The 17,917-nt window shown below is 42.5% G+C and overlaps 2 protein-coding genes across 3 annotated transcripts in view; one reads left to right on the top strand and one right to left on the bottom strand.

Moving 5' to 3' along the window:
* Nucleotides 1–17,917, top strand: part of plekhh2 (pleckstrin homology domain containing, family H (with MyTH4 domain) member 2) — a 273,542-nt gene that overhangs the window by 143,499 nt on the left and 112,126 nt on the right. The gene's annotated exons all lie outside the window — the stretch shown is intronic.
* The window catches only part of thada (THADA armadillo repeat containing), a 123,329-nt gene that overhangs the window by 87,947 nt on the left and 17,465 nt on the right, over nucleotides 1–17,917 (bottom strand). The window contains exons 22-26 of the mRNA XM_085428925.1: nucleotides 12,670–12,779; nucleotides 8,817–8,949; nucleotides 6,674–6,796; nucleotides 6,377–6,499; nucleotides 6,102–6,193 (exon numbers count right to left, since the gene is read on the bottom strand). Coding sequence (XP_085285051.1) covers nucleotides 6,102–6,193; nucleotides 6,377–6,499; nucleotides 6,674–6,796; nucleotides 8,817–8,949; nucleotides 12,670–12,779 — 581 coding nt within the window. The remainder of the gene's footprint in view (nucleotides 1–6,101; nucleotides 6,194–6,376; nucleotides 6,500–6,673; nucleotides 6,797–8,816; nucleotides 8,950–12,669; nucleotides 12,780–17,917) is intronic.

Here is a 17,917-nt window from a genome sequence, read left to right as displayed (position 1 = left end):
TTCAGCCTCAGGGCCAATAAAGTTTTTATTTAACTCGACTCATCTAAATAAAGTCATTCCTAAAGGGAAGAGGTCTGCTCTGCCAAGCACTTGATCACAAGACTGGAGAGATCACATAGTGCTTCAGTCACAACTGGATTCTACACTACACTACACTACACTACACTACACACACACATTTAATATAAAACACAGTTGTGGTTCTGCACATCCATCCCAGTAAACATGCTGACTTGAATCAGGTCAAATGGGATGAGTGTTTGTGTCCTTTCTTTCTCTCCTTCCCCTGGGAGGCGTCAGAGAAGGAGAGAGGAGGAAGGCGGAAGTGTAGGGCTGTTTGATATAACGATATATATCCGATGACGATATGAAAACGTCTATGTTTCATATTATGCTCTCGTTTGTTTCATGGTGTCGCAAAATAAACTATTTACTGCCATTTTTTTTTCCATCGTTTTAATGGTCACTGTAGAATTTCTTACAGTTCTCTCTTTCTCTTATATTTAATATAACCAACCTACGGACGGGCAAGCGACTGTTTTTATTCGTTGTCGTTAGCAACAAATAAAAACGGTAAAACCATCGCGTGGCTCCGCCGTCCGCTTCTTTATTTTCCACATAAACCTTTCACAATAAAGCTGAAGATTCTGTTGAGAATTTTCAAAATAAACTGAATCAGGTGAAATAGTATGCAGAGCGTTTACGGACGAGACTCTAAAAAGAGCCGTCAGGTGCTAAAAAATAAACCTTAGAACAGGCTTTTCCCCGCAGCACGTCGTGTAATAAATACTCACAAAGAAACTGATGTAACACTCGACCTCAGGTACACGCCGCCCAGCTGAAAACACTGCACGCAAATCAAGTTGCCCGAGATTCACCGAAAATGTAACATTTTTGTGATATATAACGTTGTCGGGACGATAAATGTCACATCGGGATATGAGATTTTGGTCATATCGTACAGCCCCGCAGAGGTGTATGTGAAAAGGTCATGTCTCGTTTGTGGGTTCATAGTTTTTACACCAACAGGTGACGGAGAAAATAAACTAAAAGTATTTTAATAGCATCTGTTTGTCTGGGACAGGTCTCTCTTACAAATGAGACATTGGATCTCAATGTGACTACCTGTATAAATAAAGGTTAAATAATATTTAAAAATACATTTTTATTCTTCTTCACTACATTTCACGGCCAAAAACTGTTTATTTTCAGTTATATTAACTATGAGATATGAATCATGATTCCTGCAGTGCAACAATTTGATCACACAATTTGACTGAAGTGCTGACACGCTTCAATTGATAGAGTTGTTGGACTTTTTCGACTGGAAACAGTCCAATGACAACTTTTAGAGTGAAATTTTAAATTTGCTTCTCATTCTGATGAAGACGGTGCCTCAGAATGACCTTTTTGGCCATTTATAGGAGCGAGAACCACTGAACTAAAATAACTGTCACGTAGCTGCAGCCATCATCAGGTTGACCAGCTACAATAGCACAACAGTGTTTGCGCAATGATATATCAGCGGTTACACACTAGCTCCACACATCCGCCTATAAAAAAAAAAAAAAACATAATTTAAATATAGCTTGCCTAATAGGTAGTTTCCTTTTGCAACTCTGCACAACTTCCCATTCTGATCGTTCGCACTTGTAGATTTGCAGCGCATTCTGTGAGCGTAGATGGGGAAAAGAGGATGAAATCTACCGAGAAGGGTCATTTGTAAACAAATCTATTTGTAGGTGGGGCCAAAAATGGAGTTTTCCAAGGAAAGTTTCCCGCAGCGAAGTGGCACAAAACACAGTTGGGGTCATTCGTGGTGAATCCTCTCCCTCAGAAAGAAAAACGATCGATCGCACTTCTGCCTTAAGTTTCGATCAGAACAGGCTCTTTGAAAACTGCTGTTTGGTCTCTGAGTTAGTTTGAAGGATGAACAGATTTAAGATCAGATTTGGTTTTTGATTTTTTAGGGGAAGTCGTAGCATTTTCTTACTGCTCCTTAAGCCCATTTTTCTGATAACATATCAAATATAAAGACTACAGCACAAGCAAATCAAACTGTGCTGCTGAAGTTTAAAGTGAGAAAAAACCTGACACTTACTTGATCCCAGAGCATTCCCAGTATCTTAACACCCGGGTTAGCACACACTGAATAGATCCCAGTTTCCTTTTTCCACTGCTATGCCAGAGCTTGTTACAACTGGTAGGTTTTTTTGTTGCTTGGAGTGCAGAGTACAATCTTTGCTCTGTCAGTTTTGTTTATGCTCACGTTTATCTCAACAAACTGTATCGGATCAGCATCACTGTGCGGTCAGCGAGAGGCGAGAGGGCCCAGAGCCTGGAGCTTAGTGGAACGGCGATCAGCAAGCAAACGACGCGCCTGAATGTGAGCAACTTCGGAAAATACACAGCTGAAATTCCCACACACCCCGAAATGCTCAGCCCTTTTAAACACACAAATACACATAATGACACAAATAAACTGGTTTGTGTGAGAAAGAGAGATGCGTTTATGCTCCGGCTTCAGTCGACCAAGAAACACACACACACACACACACACACACACACACACACGAATATTAGACTGGACAAGCTGTCACAATACATTTTCTGCTGCCACACTTCACAACCATAAAATCACGGCAATAACACAGACCAGACTTTGGAAAACACTCAAATTCTCAGAGACACAATTATAAATGAGACGCAGCTTTCTGGACCCGCGCGTATTATGACTAACATGCTGCAAGAAGAGAAAAATAATCAGAGACCAAGAACACTAAAACACAAACATGTACCTCTGAAAGTCAAATGAAAGATTCAGGGATCAAAAGCTAATTCTCTTCACCATCACTTATTATTTGTTATTAACTGTAGCACGCTCACACTCCCACGGGCACATAAAAATAACTCCCTGCATTAATAACGAGAATAAACAGATAAGGAGGAAGTGACTAACAGAGAGCTATGCAGAGGGCTCGACAACAGACTGAAAACACAAGTAAAAGCAGACAAGATAAAGTGCAGCATTGTTAGCTTGGTTAACGTTCAGCGGGCTTCAGTAAGGCAGACAGTAGAAACACAGCACAGGGAACCAGACTGAGCACGACCCAAAACCCTGGGAAACTTTACCCCAGATTATACACGCAGTAACAAATCTCTTCTGAGCTGAATATAGACGCTGAACATAAGCAGCCAAACAGTACATGCACATTATTACCATGTTTGTTTTAATGTGCTCGGAATATTAGACGGATCCCTGTATCAGTTTCACCGGAGGAAAATAAGCTATCAGTCATGTGAGGGATTTATATATTATGGTTACAAGTTGTGCAAGGCCACTCTGCAGGGTTAGGGTAAGGGCAGTGAAGTAACGCTTAACAAGACGCAGAATCTACAGTCGGGCCAACAGCTCTGTGGTTCTGACAGCATGCTAATATTCTTGTGCTGACAGGCTGATTTCATACAATGTTTTTATTCACAAAAACAAAGCACATAAAGAACAAAGTGGGAGCTGGGATGCAGAGAGCCTAGCAGTGCTCCCATCATTAGTGAGTGGTCTTATCAGCTTTCACCCCGTAATTACCACTGAAAAGGTTGAAAACCAACCTTCACACCAGCCGGATATTCTGCAGCCGTACAGCTTTACAGCAATACATCGAGCTGGCAGCCAGAGGAGTCGAGTCCCCTCGAGTTGTGCTCAATGCCTCCTATCAGGCAACCTGTTCAACTGCCTTGCGATCAAAGGTCGTGAGTGTGCAGCACATCCAAGATCTGGGCAACCAGAGAGCTCCTCACGAACTCCTCTGAACACCAAAGTATTCTTGAGGGAGGCCATCTGCGTGACAGTTCAAGCTGTACAGGACAACCTCAGAGGTTTGTGTTACGCAGCACTTATTAGCAGGTATCTGTGCGCGCTGTGAGAGTCAGAGACAAAATGGAAGATCGCAAACCAACTATCCAGTTATGCTGCGCTCGAGTTACAAACAACAGATTATAAAACATACTTAGAAAGAACACTCGATAAGCACAGGCTATAATTTTTAATTTCAAGGTTTCCAAACACTTGGATGGTGGTTTGACAAGGCTTTGGGAGCCTGTTAGAATTTAAGACTCTTTCTGAAACCTCAGGAACAATCCACAATCTTTCAAACAATCTCTGACAGCAGAGCTGATAACCTTCCAGCTAAAATAATGAACAGATACATTTGTCATTTACACAAGCCAAAACCCATTCTGGGTGACGGTTGTAGATCAGCACATAAATATATCATCGTATCCAACACTCAGCATCTGACAGCTCTTCATCACCTGCGCTGTTGGGACTGCTAGTCTAAACATTACCGTCTTACTGCTTTTAAAGACAAAGTCTTCTTAAACGCCAGGTCTGAAACCAGGATTTCTTTCAGCTCTGCTTAGTTTTATTTATTCTAGAGCAGTTCACAGCAAAAAATGGGTTTATAAGTTAGATCCTACAATATTAAAGAAAGAACAGATATGATCAGCACTTGGTGACAGTGGAGAGGAAGAACAGCTGGAACACTCAGAAAAACAAACTCCTGCCAACACTGGCTGGTGCTGAGAGGAAAAATGTGATCGAGCTCTTAAATTTTTAATAATTCAAGTTTCATAAAACAAGTTTCAGATTTAGTGATTCCATTCTCTCCGTTTTTAATCATCAGCCACTCTGTTCTCTATGTAAGAAACATAAAAGCACCCCGAGGTGCAAAAAGTGCCTTTTTTGTTATGTTGTTGACCTCATCTGGGAAGACTCAATTACTTTTCATATTATATCAGTAACAGTAATTTAGTTGCAGATTACATTTCCAAGCAAGACTTCCCCCTATTCTGTGCTTCCCATGTCATTTCCTTGTTGATATTCCAGGAACAGAGGAAAACCTGCATCCTGCAGTCAGGAAGCCTGAGCAGAGTGAAAAACTGCCCTTCAGCCTGGGTGGTGTTACAACAGCACCCCTTTGTGGTTAAATGGTAACATAACCAGTGTTTAACTGGGCCTTTTTTATTATCTCAGCTTTAAGAACATGCAATGAGTGTTTGATTGTTGCTGTTGTTGTAGTACAAATATGGATTAATTACATTCATTGAACTGCAAATTTTGATTTAGATTTCTCATTTTATTGTTCATCTGAACAATAGACTGGACTGGACTCATAACTCAGACGCCCTCTACAGGAAAGGGCAGAGCAGGCTGTACCTGCTGCGGAGACTCAGGTCGTTTGGAGTGGAGGGCCCACTCCTGAAGACCTTCTATGACTCTGTTGTGGCTTCTGCTATCTTTTATGGCGTGGTCTGCTGGGGCGGCAGCATCTCTGCTGGGGACAGGAAGAGACTGAACAGGGTGATCCGAAGGGCCAGCTCTGTTCTAGGATGCCCTCTGGACCCAGTGGAGGTGGTGAGTGACAGGAGAACGGCGGCTAAGCTGTCATCCCTGATGGACAACATCTCCCACCCCATGCAACAGACTGTGACAGCACTGAGCAGCTCCTTCAGTGGGAGACTGCGGCACCCACGGTGTGGGACGGAGAGATTTCGCAGGTCTTTCCTCCCCACTGCTGTCAGACTCCATAATAAAGACTTTAACTGATCAAGCACACACATCCATACATATGCAATAATACTAAGTGCAATAATCCTTTCTGTCATCGTTGTATTTTTACTCAGTTGTATATAGTATTTGTATTTGTATTCTATTTTTATCTTATTGTATATTTATTTTATTGTATTCTACTGTATATAGTATTTTATTCTATTCTGTACAGTTGTGTACTGTATTTATTCTTATTGTATTCTAATTTTTGCCTCATAACTTTTGCACTGTCCACTTCCTGCTGTGACAAAACAAATTTCCCACGTGTGGGACTAATAAAGGTTATCTTATCTTATCTTATCTTATCTTTATGTCTGTTGAATTATGTGATTTTTTTGTTTGTTTGTTTATTTTAAGGCAAATAATGCTCACTATTAAACAAGAGCTTTTTTTAAACTAGTATTTGTGACTTTCTTGACCTTTTACGCACTGATGCACACAGCTTGAAACTTGAACGCGGTAGGTGAGTTCAAGAGAGGCACGAGAAGCAAACCTGTTCTTTTTCGAGTGTTCGTCCTTCCCTTTCTTCACGCCAAAAATCCTTGTGATCAGAGTGCTGAAAAGAAGAGTAGAGGAGTTCCTCACCTGGGAAACAAAACAAATGGAGGTTAAGAAATTGGAATACGAAGAGAGAGAAATTATAAAAGCTAATTATCACCATGGGTTAGTGAGTAACCGCCGATCAAGTATGCACTCCAAACGTTGGTTTGTTGTGATGTTCAGATTACAATAAATCGAGGTAAAAAAAAACAGGAAGTAAAGACTCACTGCCCAGACAGGAGAGGTGAAGCCCAGCACTGCAGCCTGCATCCCTTCTGAGACGAAAGGAACAATGTTTTCCCCCAGACGAGTGTCCCTGTACAGAGCTCTGAGGATGTTCAGAGCATGGACCTGTGAGCCACAGACAAAATTCCACCTTGAATACAGTGTCAGAAACATTAAGGCGATTATAAAAATGACCCTTTGTGCTTTTACAAAAAATTGTGTTCAGGAAATCTCACTTCCTGATCTGTGAGGCTAGATCTGACTAGAATTATGATTAATGAAGCTGCTAGGTGGCGAAACCTGAGGCACGGTGGAGGTGTCAGTGGTCTTGTCAGCAGAAGGCATGGCCAAAGCGATCAGCTCTCTCATGGTCATCTTCAACAGGCTGCAGCTGGACGACTTGGGCTCAGAGGAGAGCAGAGCCTGGGCAAGGGGAGAAAAAAACCAGATAATGCTACTGTGCCCATCTTTTGTTTGTGAGGGGCAGCCAATCAGACGACTTACAGGGAGCTAAAACTGCTTTATTTCCAACTGAGGATGAAGTGAGGGGCTACAAAGACCTCGCATGAGATAAATAAGGATTATTTTTGAACTGTGAGGCTTGCAAAGTCATTTTAGTTCAAGAATAAAACAACAGACATATCCTATTTTAAAGACCTCGCCCATAATGATTTTCTGTTTTTACTGATGAGCCTTTTCAAGAACCAATCACATGATGACATCAGGTGTGATATCCTGTGGGAGTGCTGGTACACTGCAAATAGCCCCTTTGCAGCTACTGCATCCGTCTATTAAATAGTCTATGCTTCAGGGTTTTATCGTGGCCCGCTAAACTGAGTCACATTTATATGGTAATAACAAAAAATACATTCATAAAATCCCATAAGTTAGTCTGTTCTGACAGGCTGACTGAACGAGATCATTTGTATGAGCTCGGAGTGGGAGATGGGAATGCGGGAGTGTGTGTGGAGGTGACGGCACTTTGCTGTGTGAGAAAGAAGTCATCTCTGCTGGAGCTGATGCGAGCCAGATGTGTCTGACCTACCTGGCTTATGGTAAAGACTTAGACCTTGAAGGATAAGATGGAGAGGGTGGGGCATATCTGGCTCTTATGAACTCTGAGGTTAGAAGCAGAGGAAGCCAAGAGGAAAAGGAGGGCTAGCCTGGTTCCTATGAACTAGTCAGGACCAGCATGAGCCAGCCTTCCCGGATCTGACTCCATGTCTGTCTAGGAATGTGGTCTGGAGTTCTGCCAAAGTGGCAACTTCTTCTTCTCAGACTTCCTCTGCTTCATTCACCTTCATCTTATCTTCTCCGTCTCTCTTCATCCTCAGTTTTAATCACCCAGCCTACTTGTCAGGCTCTGTCCTGTTAAAGCTCTTCTGTTATGTTACTATTCATCACAGATAATGTTTAGAAAGTCTTAAAAAACAAAAAGAAAAGAAACAGGATCAGGAAGACGTCAGAGCCCTTAAAAGTCAATTTCAGAAAGTCGGTTAAATTTATTTAAGACTAATGTGAAGCATCCCGTTCAATCAAGCTACGAGGCGCACGTGCCTCACACACACGAAAACAAGCGAGTCAGTGACATCACCGACGCGGCTGTCTGACCAAAACCACAAAAGAAGAGTAAGCCGCTTCAAAATGACTGCTGATAACATCCCCTCAGTCACGTCTAGTTTCGATATTAGGAATCAAAGGAAGTGAAGACGCGAGCTGAGACTAAATAAGAGTCAGAGACTAACACAGTGTTAGTAATTTGTGGGACTACTGACGGGAGGGACAACCAGAGAGTGTGAGTGTGAGTGAGTGAGTGAGTGAGTGAGTGAGTGAGTGTGTGTGTGTGTTGTACGTGAGGGGGGAAAAAAAAGATGGCTAGATTAGGAAACGGAGTGTTCTTCCAGCACGAGTGCTTCACCGGTATGCCAAGAACTGCTTATTGCGCTACTTTTGGGAGTAAACAGGAACAAAAACACACAAGGTTTCTATTGCAAACCCTAATTTTGACCAAATGGTTACTGCTTATGGTCCTCGTTTTGTCTTCGGGATGACCGCTGCAGTTGGCAGTGACACATTTCTATTTGCAAAATAATTTATTTTTTTTTTAAAATCTGGAAGTTTTATCAGAAATAAGCAAGAGAAGCAATCAGCTGCAACAAAGGGTCACTGTGTCCTGAGAGAGTTATACTCATGAAGAAATTGGTGTGACCACCAACATGACCACCACTCTACCGCACACTCTGCAGCAGCCAAGTCACAGGAATGTGATGTTTACTGACAAGCCTGTGGTTTCTGAAGTGTCGGAAATTTAAACATTAGGCTCTTGCCAACACTTAGAGTCAATAGCAAGTCCAGCAACAAATCTGAAACCTTACAAGCACCCTTTGCATCATCTTTTAGCCCATTTGTTCTGTTTATATCTTTAAAAATATTGCTTACACACCTGGATGTAGAAAGGTATTCCAGCGCTTCGTCGCGTGGCGCACAGCTTAGATGATGGGTCGCTGGATTTGACCTCTTCCAGAACCTCAGAAAGCCAGCGAGCAGGAAGCTGCTGCAGGGCCTCACTTCCACTCCTTATACACAAACACACACAAAACAATGACATGGACGTAAGCAACAAAGACTGAAATCTTTTAAGTTTCCCTGTGCACTGTAGTCCACACATGAGTAAAGTCATACTCATCATTTTCCATATACACAAAACCAAAACAGGCCACTCTCATCAAACCTGGATACATGCTCGCATGTTAAAAACCCCGCTGACAATCAGACAGACCCCACAGTAGGTTTTGGGGTTTTTGTTTCAAACTGATCATCTATGAAGCAGCTCTGGTGGACACACACTGATCTGTTACTTCTGTAACAAACAGCTGTTTGACAAAAGCCAAATAAGCAGAGTGGGCAAATTAAAACAATGACATTTGTGGGAAAGAGTAAAGATGTAGTACTGATGCATAATCCAGCCTCACAGTGAGGGCGCAAACATCATCATGCAGTGAATGCGTACTGAAATCCAGTTTTCTCTTTCAGAGTACTTGTATCCAGATGTTCCTTCCCAGTATACTGCTGGTATTAAAGTACTCAATATAAAAAAATATGTATAAAAACAGCCACATGTTGAACAGAGCAGTACACGGCACTTGTTGCAAATAAGAGTGAACACAGACACTGAAACAGTTTGCTAAAATAACCGGCTAGCTGAGCCAGCAAGCTAACAAATACTTTCTTTTTAAAAGCAGGTAGCTGCAAATAATCAATAAACAGTTAAAGTAAAAGGTTTTGAATAAATGTTAAAATATATAACGCAAAATATACACTGGTGAAAAGTTGGCTAAATTATTGACAAAGTAAAAAAGCAATGAATAAATGTTCCAATAATATCTCAAAAAATGTTAATGGTGAAAACAGCTAAAAGGAGGAAAATGGTCACAAGTGTTAGCGTGAGTGGCTTTGTCAGTAATAGATAAATAGCTAAAATGCAAAATAAAATTGGTGCAATAAAATTGTATAAGTGAGAAATACATTCCCAATCAAAAGTTTAAGACAACGTGACAAATGGCAAAAAAAAAAAATCATGTAATAAATCACGAGGGACGCTCTCTGCAACATCTGGACAGAGCCAGTGGCCGTTTGACGCCCCTGCACCTCCTGAAGGAAAAAGCACCCCAGACCATTGTGGCGCCGCCTCCACTGTGACGCGTAGAAAAATCTCGGGTGGGATCTGCTTGTTGTGTCAGCAACGTTGGAAACCATCAGGACCAATAAGGTTACATTTTTTCCTCATCAGAGAAGAAAACTTTCTTCCACCTTTCAATTTCAGTGACAGTGATCCCAAACAAACACACCAACCCAAACCAATTAAGCACTGGCCTCTCCCCTCAACATGTGTGGGACCATCTTTACAGAGAATGGGCCAAAGGGCAGCCAACGTCCAAAGAAGAGCTTTGGATGTCCTTCAAAAAGCCTGCAGAACTACTCCTGAAGAAATGACAAGAAAGTTTGCCTAAGAGAGTTCAGGTATGCTGAAAAGTAAAGTTGGTCATGCCAAATATTGACTTTCAAGCTTGTTATAACTGTCCAAATGGTGTTTTTGCCTTATATACTGTATTTCCATGCATCTATATGGCCCTTCAATAAAGGGCTGCAAATATTATTATGAGAGATGGTCTCAAGACTGTCTGAGGAGCTTGGAAAGAAAGCTACTGAAAGACATGACTATTAAGACATGACGTTCGACATGAACTGACATTAACTATATTTGTTTTACCGCAAAATTACGCTGTTATTAGTAGAACAACAACTGCTGGGGGCATGTCTCAGCACAAAAATGGAAACCACAGCTATAAACAACTGCAGATAGAAATTCACTTGTATAACCAAAGAATTTAGTCAAAAAGAAACAGAAAGGAGAAAGTGAAGATAAACGGAAAGAGTGAATGAAAGAGAAAACTGAGAAGAATGGAGAGAGAGACAAAGAGACAGAGTGAAAGACTGCAAACACAGTGGAACACACCGAAGCCAGATCCCGAGGCAGAGCATCAAAAGGCTGCGGTTAAGCACCCCGCAATCAACACCCCATAACCCAGCACACGGCCTGCATACCATCCACACATTGCTCTTTCCCTCATGGAAACACACACTCGCATCCACACAAGCCAGCGGCAGGACGCACACACTCCCCGGTACTCCTACACACGACCGCTAAAATGTTACACAACGCACAGAGAGCCTGGTTTCTACACAAGAACAAAACAAGTGAGTTTTGTTTTAACTGCTCAGCACTGGGTGGTTCAAAGTCAACACTGCTGTGACGGTTTTGTGGCTGGTGACCCGCCGCAGGGCTAAAGACGTTTTCCACAACCCACCATTGAGGAAAACTGGGAGGTACATGAAAGTGAGAAATTCTTTCATGTCGTTTAGAATTAAAACAAATATTTTCTTCCTCCTCGGGAGAATAATAGAGAGATTATTTCTAGGAATAGCACAGGTGATGAGGACTTTGGCGTCATATGTCACTCCAGCCAAGTTTAACGCTGGCCCTGGCAGCACACTGGCACTGAGGCCAAACCAGGCTATTGCTCTTCACTGAGCAATTTAAGCGCAGGAAAACTGTCATTTTCTTTTCTCATGCTGCAAAGAAGTGTTTTGCAAAATGCTGGTTTTCAAAGAAAAAGTTTGAAAATGTTATGAGCTATGAGTTGCACTTTTCTGTTTTTGTCTGAGATCGATTAATCTTTCAGTCTATAAGTTGTAGTTATCATTTCAAGAATTTGCAAGCTGAAGCTGAGATGTTTTTGTTTGATGTAGGACTTCAGGACCTCCTTTATCATATTTTCTGTTTCATAAGGGACCGAATCTTTTCCTGCAGTTTTGTTACGTGCAGAACGTTTTGCTGAAATGAGCAAAGACTTCCCTGACGCTGTCTGGATTGCAGCGTACTTTGCTCAAAAACCTATCCATGTCCCTGGTGCCTTTACACGTCTACAGACTACCCACACTGTGTGCACAAATGGGGACATGCAGTTTAGTAGGGTTAGGTTAACTGAGGATTCTAAATTGGGGCGCTCTGTCAGTGCACCCCAGGGTGGCTGTGGCTACAAGGTAGCTGCCTCCACCAGTGTGTGAATGTGTGTGTGAATGGGTGGATGACTGGATGTGTAAAGCGCTTTGGGGTCCTTAGGGACTAGTAAAGCGCTATATAAATACAGGCCATTTACCATTTTACCATAAATTGGCTACAGATGTGACAGAGTGGCGACCTGTCCAGGGTCGTGACCCGCCTCTCACCCTACACCAGCTGGGATAGGCTTGATTAGGTAACCCAAAGAAAATGGACAGATGGACGGGCACTCATACACCCCAAAACATCACAGATGTCTCTCCAAGATTTTCATGCTGTCCATGATTTAATGTGTTTGACCATTAAAGGGTATTTAACAGTCTGACTCCACTTTAAAGGAGCTGCATGTTTCTTTTAATGAGATCGTCAGAGGCTTGCATGTTCGCCCTGTGCCAGCGTGGGTTTTCTCTGTCACCAGCAGTTCAGTTCTTTCACACCCATGCCTTTCTGCTGGCCATCCAGAGGGCACCAGATTAGAAATAAATCCAATTATCCAGCCTTGATTTATTTAGAGTGGATTATATCTGAAGAACATTACTGAGTGTGCTTGCCTACTGCTAATTACAAGGCACAGGGACACTCACTGTCGTGATGGAAGCTAATGCCCATGGCCGTCCAACAGTATCACCTTTCAGTCCATTTATGCTGAATGTGAACACAGACACATACGCACCTGCACAACATGTCTGTGAGGCGTACAAAGCCCACATAAGCCAGTTCGAAGGCGCCACGATGACGGGACTGCAGGAGCTGCTGACGGAAGTACAGGCCTACCCCCTCCACCTGCAACACAGAGAGAGAGAAAGAAAGGAGATCAGCAGCTGAACTGTAAGAGGTGAACTGTGTGGCTGTGTGTGTTCACATAACTTTCCTCCTGCTGCACTCTCCAAATGAAGTTAGTTATGCCAGTTTCAAAGGGTCAAAATGACATAAGTCATGCTATATGCACCCAGTGATGCAACCTTAACAAGGCCAGGCCACGAGCTAGTGCAGCAGATCCTGTTTTCTCAACTGGAGGCCTGCAGGGCCAAGATTTGCCTTCATGTTCAACAATCATACAGTAGCAGCACTAGCTTTTAATCACAGGTCTATATGGAAAAGACCTGGAAGCAGGGTTGTTACACTTTGGTTCACAAAACAACTGTTGTGTCAATGTGGGATGTTGTGACATTATCCAGAATATTCCGACTTGTAGATGTGTTGCTTTCATCTTTGGCTACATGTCTGTCTATGGAAGGCTTTAACAACATACAGCACCAACAGAAGAAATGCAAAGTAACCATGGATTTCACAGGAGCAGGTTCTATTCATTATAATACTTGCAATTTGAGCGCTTTTGTATTCATTTTAGTACTTGAAAGGAAAAATGTACTTGTAGGATATTTTGATGTACTTGTAAAAATATGTAACGTCACGTTGATTCAAGTCTGCTTCAAACGCATTCATATTACTCAAAACTGGATGAACAGTTTGAAGATTTGACATCTGAGAGTGGAATTAACTGATGAGTCGGATGTCAAAGCGTAACTTAAAGAGTTGTTGCATATCTGAAAGACACAGAAAACACATTTATTGAAAAGGAAAAAAAAAAAGCTGTTGGTCAACTTACTGCAAACAGATTCACCAAGTGGCTCGCTGTAGTTGGAGGTTCCCACAGTGACGGTGTCATGTTAGTTCTAGTGTGCTACGTTTTATCTTTCATTGAAACAATGAAGCATTTAGATCTGAGTGGATCCACCACAGTGGACTTTGTCTTTGTCAGCGCATGAATCAGCCTTTAAAGTCGAGCAATTATGTCTAAATACATCCAATAAACTCAATACAATTTCAAAACAATTACCCACCCACCACACTCCACCCTTGAAAATGACACAATTCCACTCGTGGCTCATTGAATGGTGGTAAAATGAACCATTTGGATAACCAGCTTGGTCATTTAGACAATTACTCAGAGCCTCACAGCTTCCAGCTGAAGGAAAAAAGCAGCATGGTGTACAAAAAATGGTTCTTCGCTACATTACCTAATCCCACTTTAGACTTTCCTCTGCTTGGCAAAGCTGCAACACTGGCTGCACTCTTGTTTTAGAGACACCACTTAGTTTTCAGCCAGGGAGCACTCTGCTCGTCAAGCGTGAGAGCGGCATGTCAGTAGCGTGACAAGTGCGTTCAAATAAGGATGCTGAGACATCCACATAATGGCCACTGTCAGTAAAACCATCCAGTTAGTAATAGTGTTAGCAGCATTATTCTAACTATACACACACACACACACACACAAGTCAGTGCTGTTCCTGCAGCAGTGTGTAAACTGGCGAGTGTGTTGCAGGTGAGGCGGCAGGGCGAGGCGGACGCAGAGCTCCACGGCCCTGTCATTAAGGCTGTGGTATCACCGCCACCACAGAGGCAGCCAGGCCCCGACTTAGTCAGGGGTGGCATGGAGGGCACAGGGAGGGGTGGCGAGGACCCAAAGCACAAACATAAAAAAAAAAGAAATATAAAAAAAAAAAAAAAAAAGAAAGAAAGAAAATACCCCGTGTAAAAAGAGAAAAAAACATCCCAACAGCCCCTTAGGGGATGTAGGGTTAGACACAACATCTAAACTAACACAGACTCAGACCCACACATGAACCAGAAATATGCCAGTCACTGTAAACTTCAGCCACGAGCCCTGATGTCACTGAAGGAAGAGAAAATGATGCATGAAGCTGGTCTGTAAGAGGAAAAACAGCAGGAGACTGCGATGAAACAAAAATGCTGCACGTGAATTAAAACTATGTGCAACATGAAAATCATACAAAGATAATAAATGCGGCAAAGATGAAAGGCTTAGACAGCCCGTTTCTGACCACGTGACTGGTCAATAAACTCAACTGACCCTGCAGACCTAAAGTGGACTAACTTGGACACCAAAGTATGGACTGTGTAAACCACAGCCTACCAAGCCCAATGACTTATCACACTGGTGGCCAGAGTGGACTCCCAGGACAGGCCTGACCTCACCGGGGTAAAAATGGCAGCGACAGTCACTGTTAAGATGGTCCCTTGCTGCCGGGGCCCAGACCGCTGCGGTGCTGAGCTGGGCCGAGCCGGGCCGCGGCTTCGCCTATTTAAAGCTTCCCTTTCGAAGGTTCCCGTCTGTGTAACTGTTTAAAAAGGGCTGAGCAAGCTTCCTGCGCGGGGCAGGAGGGGGCAAAGGGGGGGTGCACTTTATTTAGATGTCAACTTCCTGTTTGCAGCCTAGCCCGTTTCCCAGAAAAAACTTCCATGTGCGGAGAGAGAAGTTTCCCAAGTCTAATTACATGTATGGCTCGGCCGTGACAGTGACCCAAATAGCTAACTTCTCCCCCGATGGCCCCGGGTTAGACGGCACTCTCACCATGTTTGTTGTTGCTGCTGCCACTGCTCAGTTTCAGTGAATTATTTTTTGTCTTTACTACATGTCTCAGTAAGTCCTCATACCAATCTCCCTCTGGACTCTCTGCTGCTTAAAGGAAGGACTGAAGAGCACGAGCTAATCATTCCTGCAAGACCCCACAAATTTAATATAGCACACTATATACTGCACACAATTCTTTATATTAATAACTCCCTACTGCACATCACAATTTTTTTTTTTTTTTTAAATCTCTCATACTTTTCTTCTTTTGAATCTTGTATTTTCCTTTCCATTGCATTTGACACTTTACTAATAACAACGTACCTTTCACAGGTATTGATACATTTCTATAAAGTCTATTATGCTCATTTCCAACTCCATGTTCTTAGACTTTATCTGCTACAACTCTTAATATTAATAATAATAATAATAATAATGGATTGCATTTACATAGCGCTTTTCTAGGCACCCAAAGCTCTTCTTCCTTTTAGCCTGCTTTCTTTTGATTGGCTGTCATTTACAATCAGATGGTCTAAACAACAGGTGGGTGGCGCTTTTGCATTCACAACCACAGCTGCGTGCTTGGGATGACCATATTAATGATATCCTGTTTCACTGACCTACAGATCCATAGTTAAAACAACTCTGAAAGGGAGTGAGAGCAGTCTGCAGCTTCTGGCTCACATAAATACCGCCTTTAAGGACGTGTGCAGTAAGAAGGTACAGCAGCAGGAGACCACACTGGGTGGTCTCCTGCTGCTGTAGTTCATCTACATTTAGAGGTGACGTGAAGCTCTTTTGTACACCTTGGTTATAAGTCCAATGGGTGATAACTGATTTGCAAAAACAACATGCAAACCATGCTCTCATGCTTTTCAGGGAGAAAGTTCTTCCCATTTGGCAAAGCAGCTAGGAGACTGATGCAGTGATCTGTTTCTTTCTTATTTTATTGTGAAACACACATTTTCTACCATTTTGTTTGAAAAAGCTGTCGATGTGAAATCAGCCATGCTCCATAGGCTGGAATGTTTGCAGTGATTAATTTTATGTAACTGCTTACTGCAAATGATGTAACTAACGTTGTATCTTGTACTAACTCGGCAACCATCCAAACATTTCAGTCTGTGTCCAATCAAAAAAATATGATGTTGACATTTTCTGCTCAGCACTAGTTTTGCTTGTATTGACAGAAAATCCATCTGCGAAACAATCAAATGTTGTTTTAATAAAAGAGTTTAAGTTCGCAGCATAATCATTGTGACTTCTACAGTACATAGCTGACCAGATTAGGAAAAGCAAAAAGTTGACAATCAGTGGTTTTTATTCCTTGGTACAGTATTTAGTCAGCCACCAATTGTGCAAAGATGAGAGAGGCCTGTAAGTTTTATCATAGCTATACCTCAACTATGAAAGACAAAATGAGAAAAAACAAAATCCAGAAAAAAAATCACATTGTCTGATTTTTAAAGAATTTAATTGCAAGTTATGGTGGAAAATAAGTATTTGGTCACCTACAAACAAGCAAGATTTCTGGCTCTCGCAGACCTGTAACTGCTTCTGTAAGATGCTCCTCTGTCCTCCACTCGTTACCTGCATTAATGGCACCTGTTTGAACTCGTTATCAGTATAAAAGACACCTGTCCACAACCTCAAACAGTCACACTCCACTACGGCCAAGACCAAAGAGCTGTCAAAGGACACCAGAAACAAAATTGTAGACCTGCTCCAGGCTGGGAAGACTGAATCTGCAATAATTAAGCAGCGAAGTGTGAAGAAATCAACTGTGGAAGCAATTAGAAGACATATAAGACCACTGATAATCTCCCTCAATGTGGGGCTCCACGCAAGATCTCACCCCGTGGGGTCAAAACGATCACAAGAACGGTGAGCAAAAGTCTCAGAACCACACACCTACTGAATGACCTGCAGAGAGCTGGGACCAAAGTAACTAAGGCTACCATCAGTAACACACTACGCTGCCAGGCCAGACGTGTCCCATGCTTAAGCCAGTACTTGTCCAGGCCTGTCTGAAGTTTGCTAGAGAGGATCGCTGTTGTTAGAATGTATTTAATATTACTTTCTACAGCAGGATCCTTTTCTGACTGGCGCAGGATGATCCAGAAGAGGATTGGGAGAATGCCAGATGAAACCAAAACAGAAAATTGGGGTAAAAACTCTACTTGTTGTGTTTGGAGGAGAAATAATGCTGAGTTGCTTTCAAAGAACACAATACCTACTGTGAAGCATGGGGGTGGTTTGCGGCTGTTTTTCTGCAAAGGGACCAAGACGACTGATCTGTGTAGAGGAAAGAATGGAGCCATGTATCGTGAGATTTTGGATGAAAACCTCTTTCCATCAGCAAGGGCATTGAAGATGAAACGTGGCTGGATCTTTCAGCATGACAATGATCCCAAACACACCGCCCGGGTAATGAAGGAGTGGCTTCATAAGAAGCATTTCAAGGTCCTGGAGTGGCCTAGCCAGTCTCCAGATCTCAACCCCATAGGATAAATCTTTGGAGGGAGTTGAAATTCTTTGGGCTGGG

Source organism: Rhamphochromis longiceps, linkage group LG13 (assembly GCF_057381845.1).
Source record: "Rhamphochromis longiceps isolate RC_006_pf linkage group LG13, R_longiceps_female_GT1.1, whole genome shotgun sequence".
Classification (NCBI taxonomy): domain Eukaryota; kingdom Metazoa; phylum Chordata; class Actinopteri; order Cichliformes; family Cichlidae; genus Rhamphochromis; species Rhamphochromis longiceps.
The sequence above is the reverse complement of the archived record's forward strand: the minus strand, read 5'-3'. Positions and strand labels throughout refer to the sequence as shown.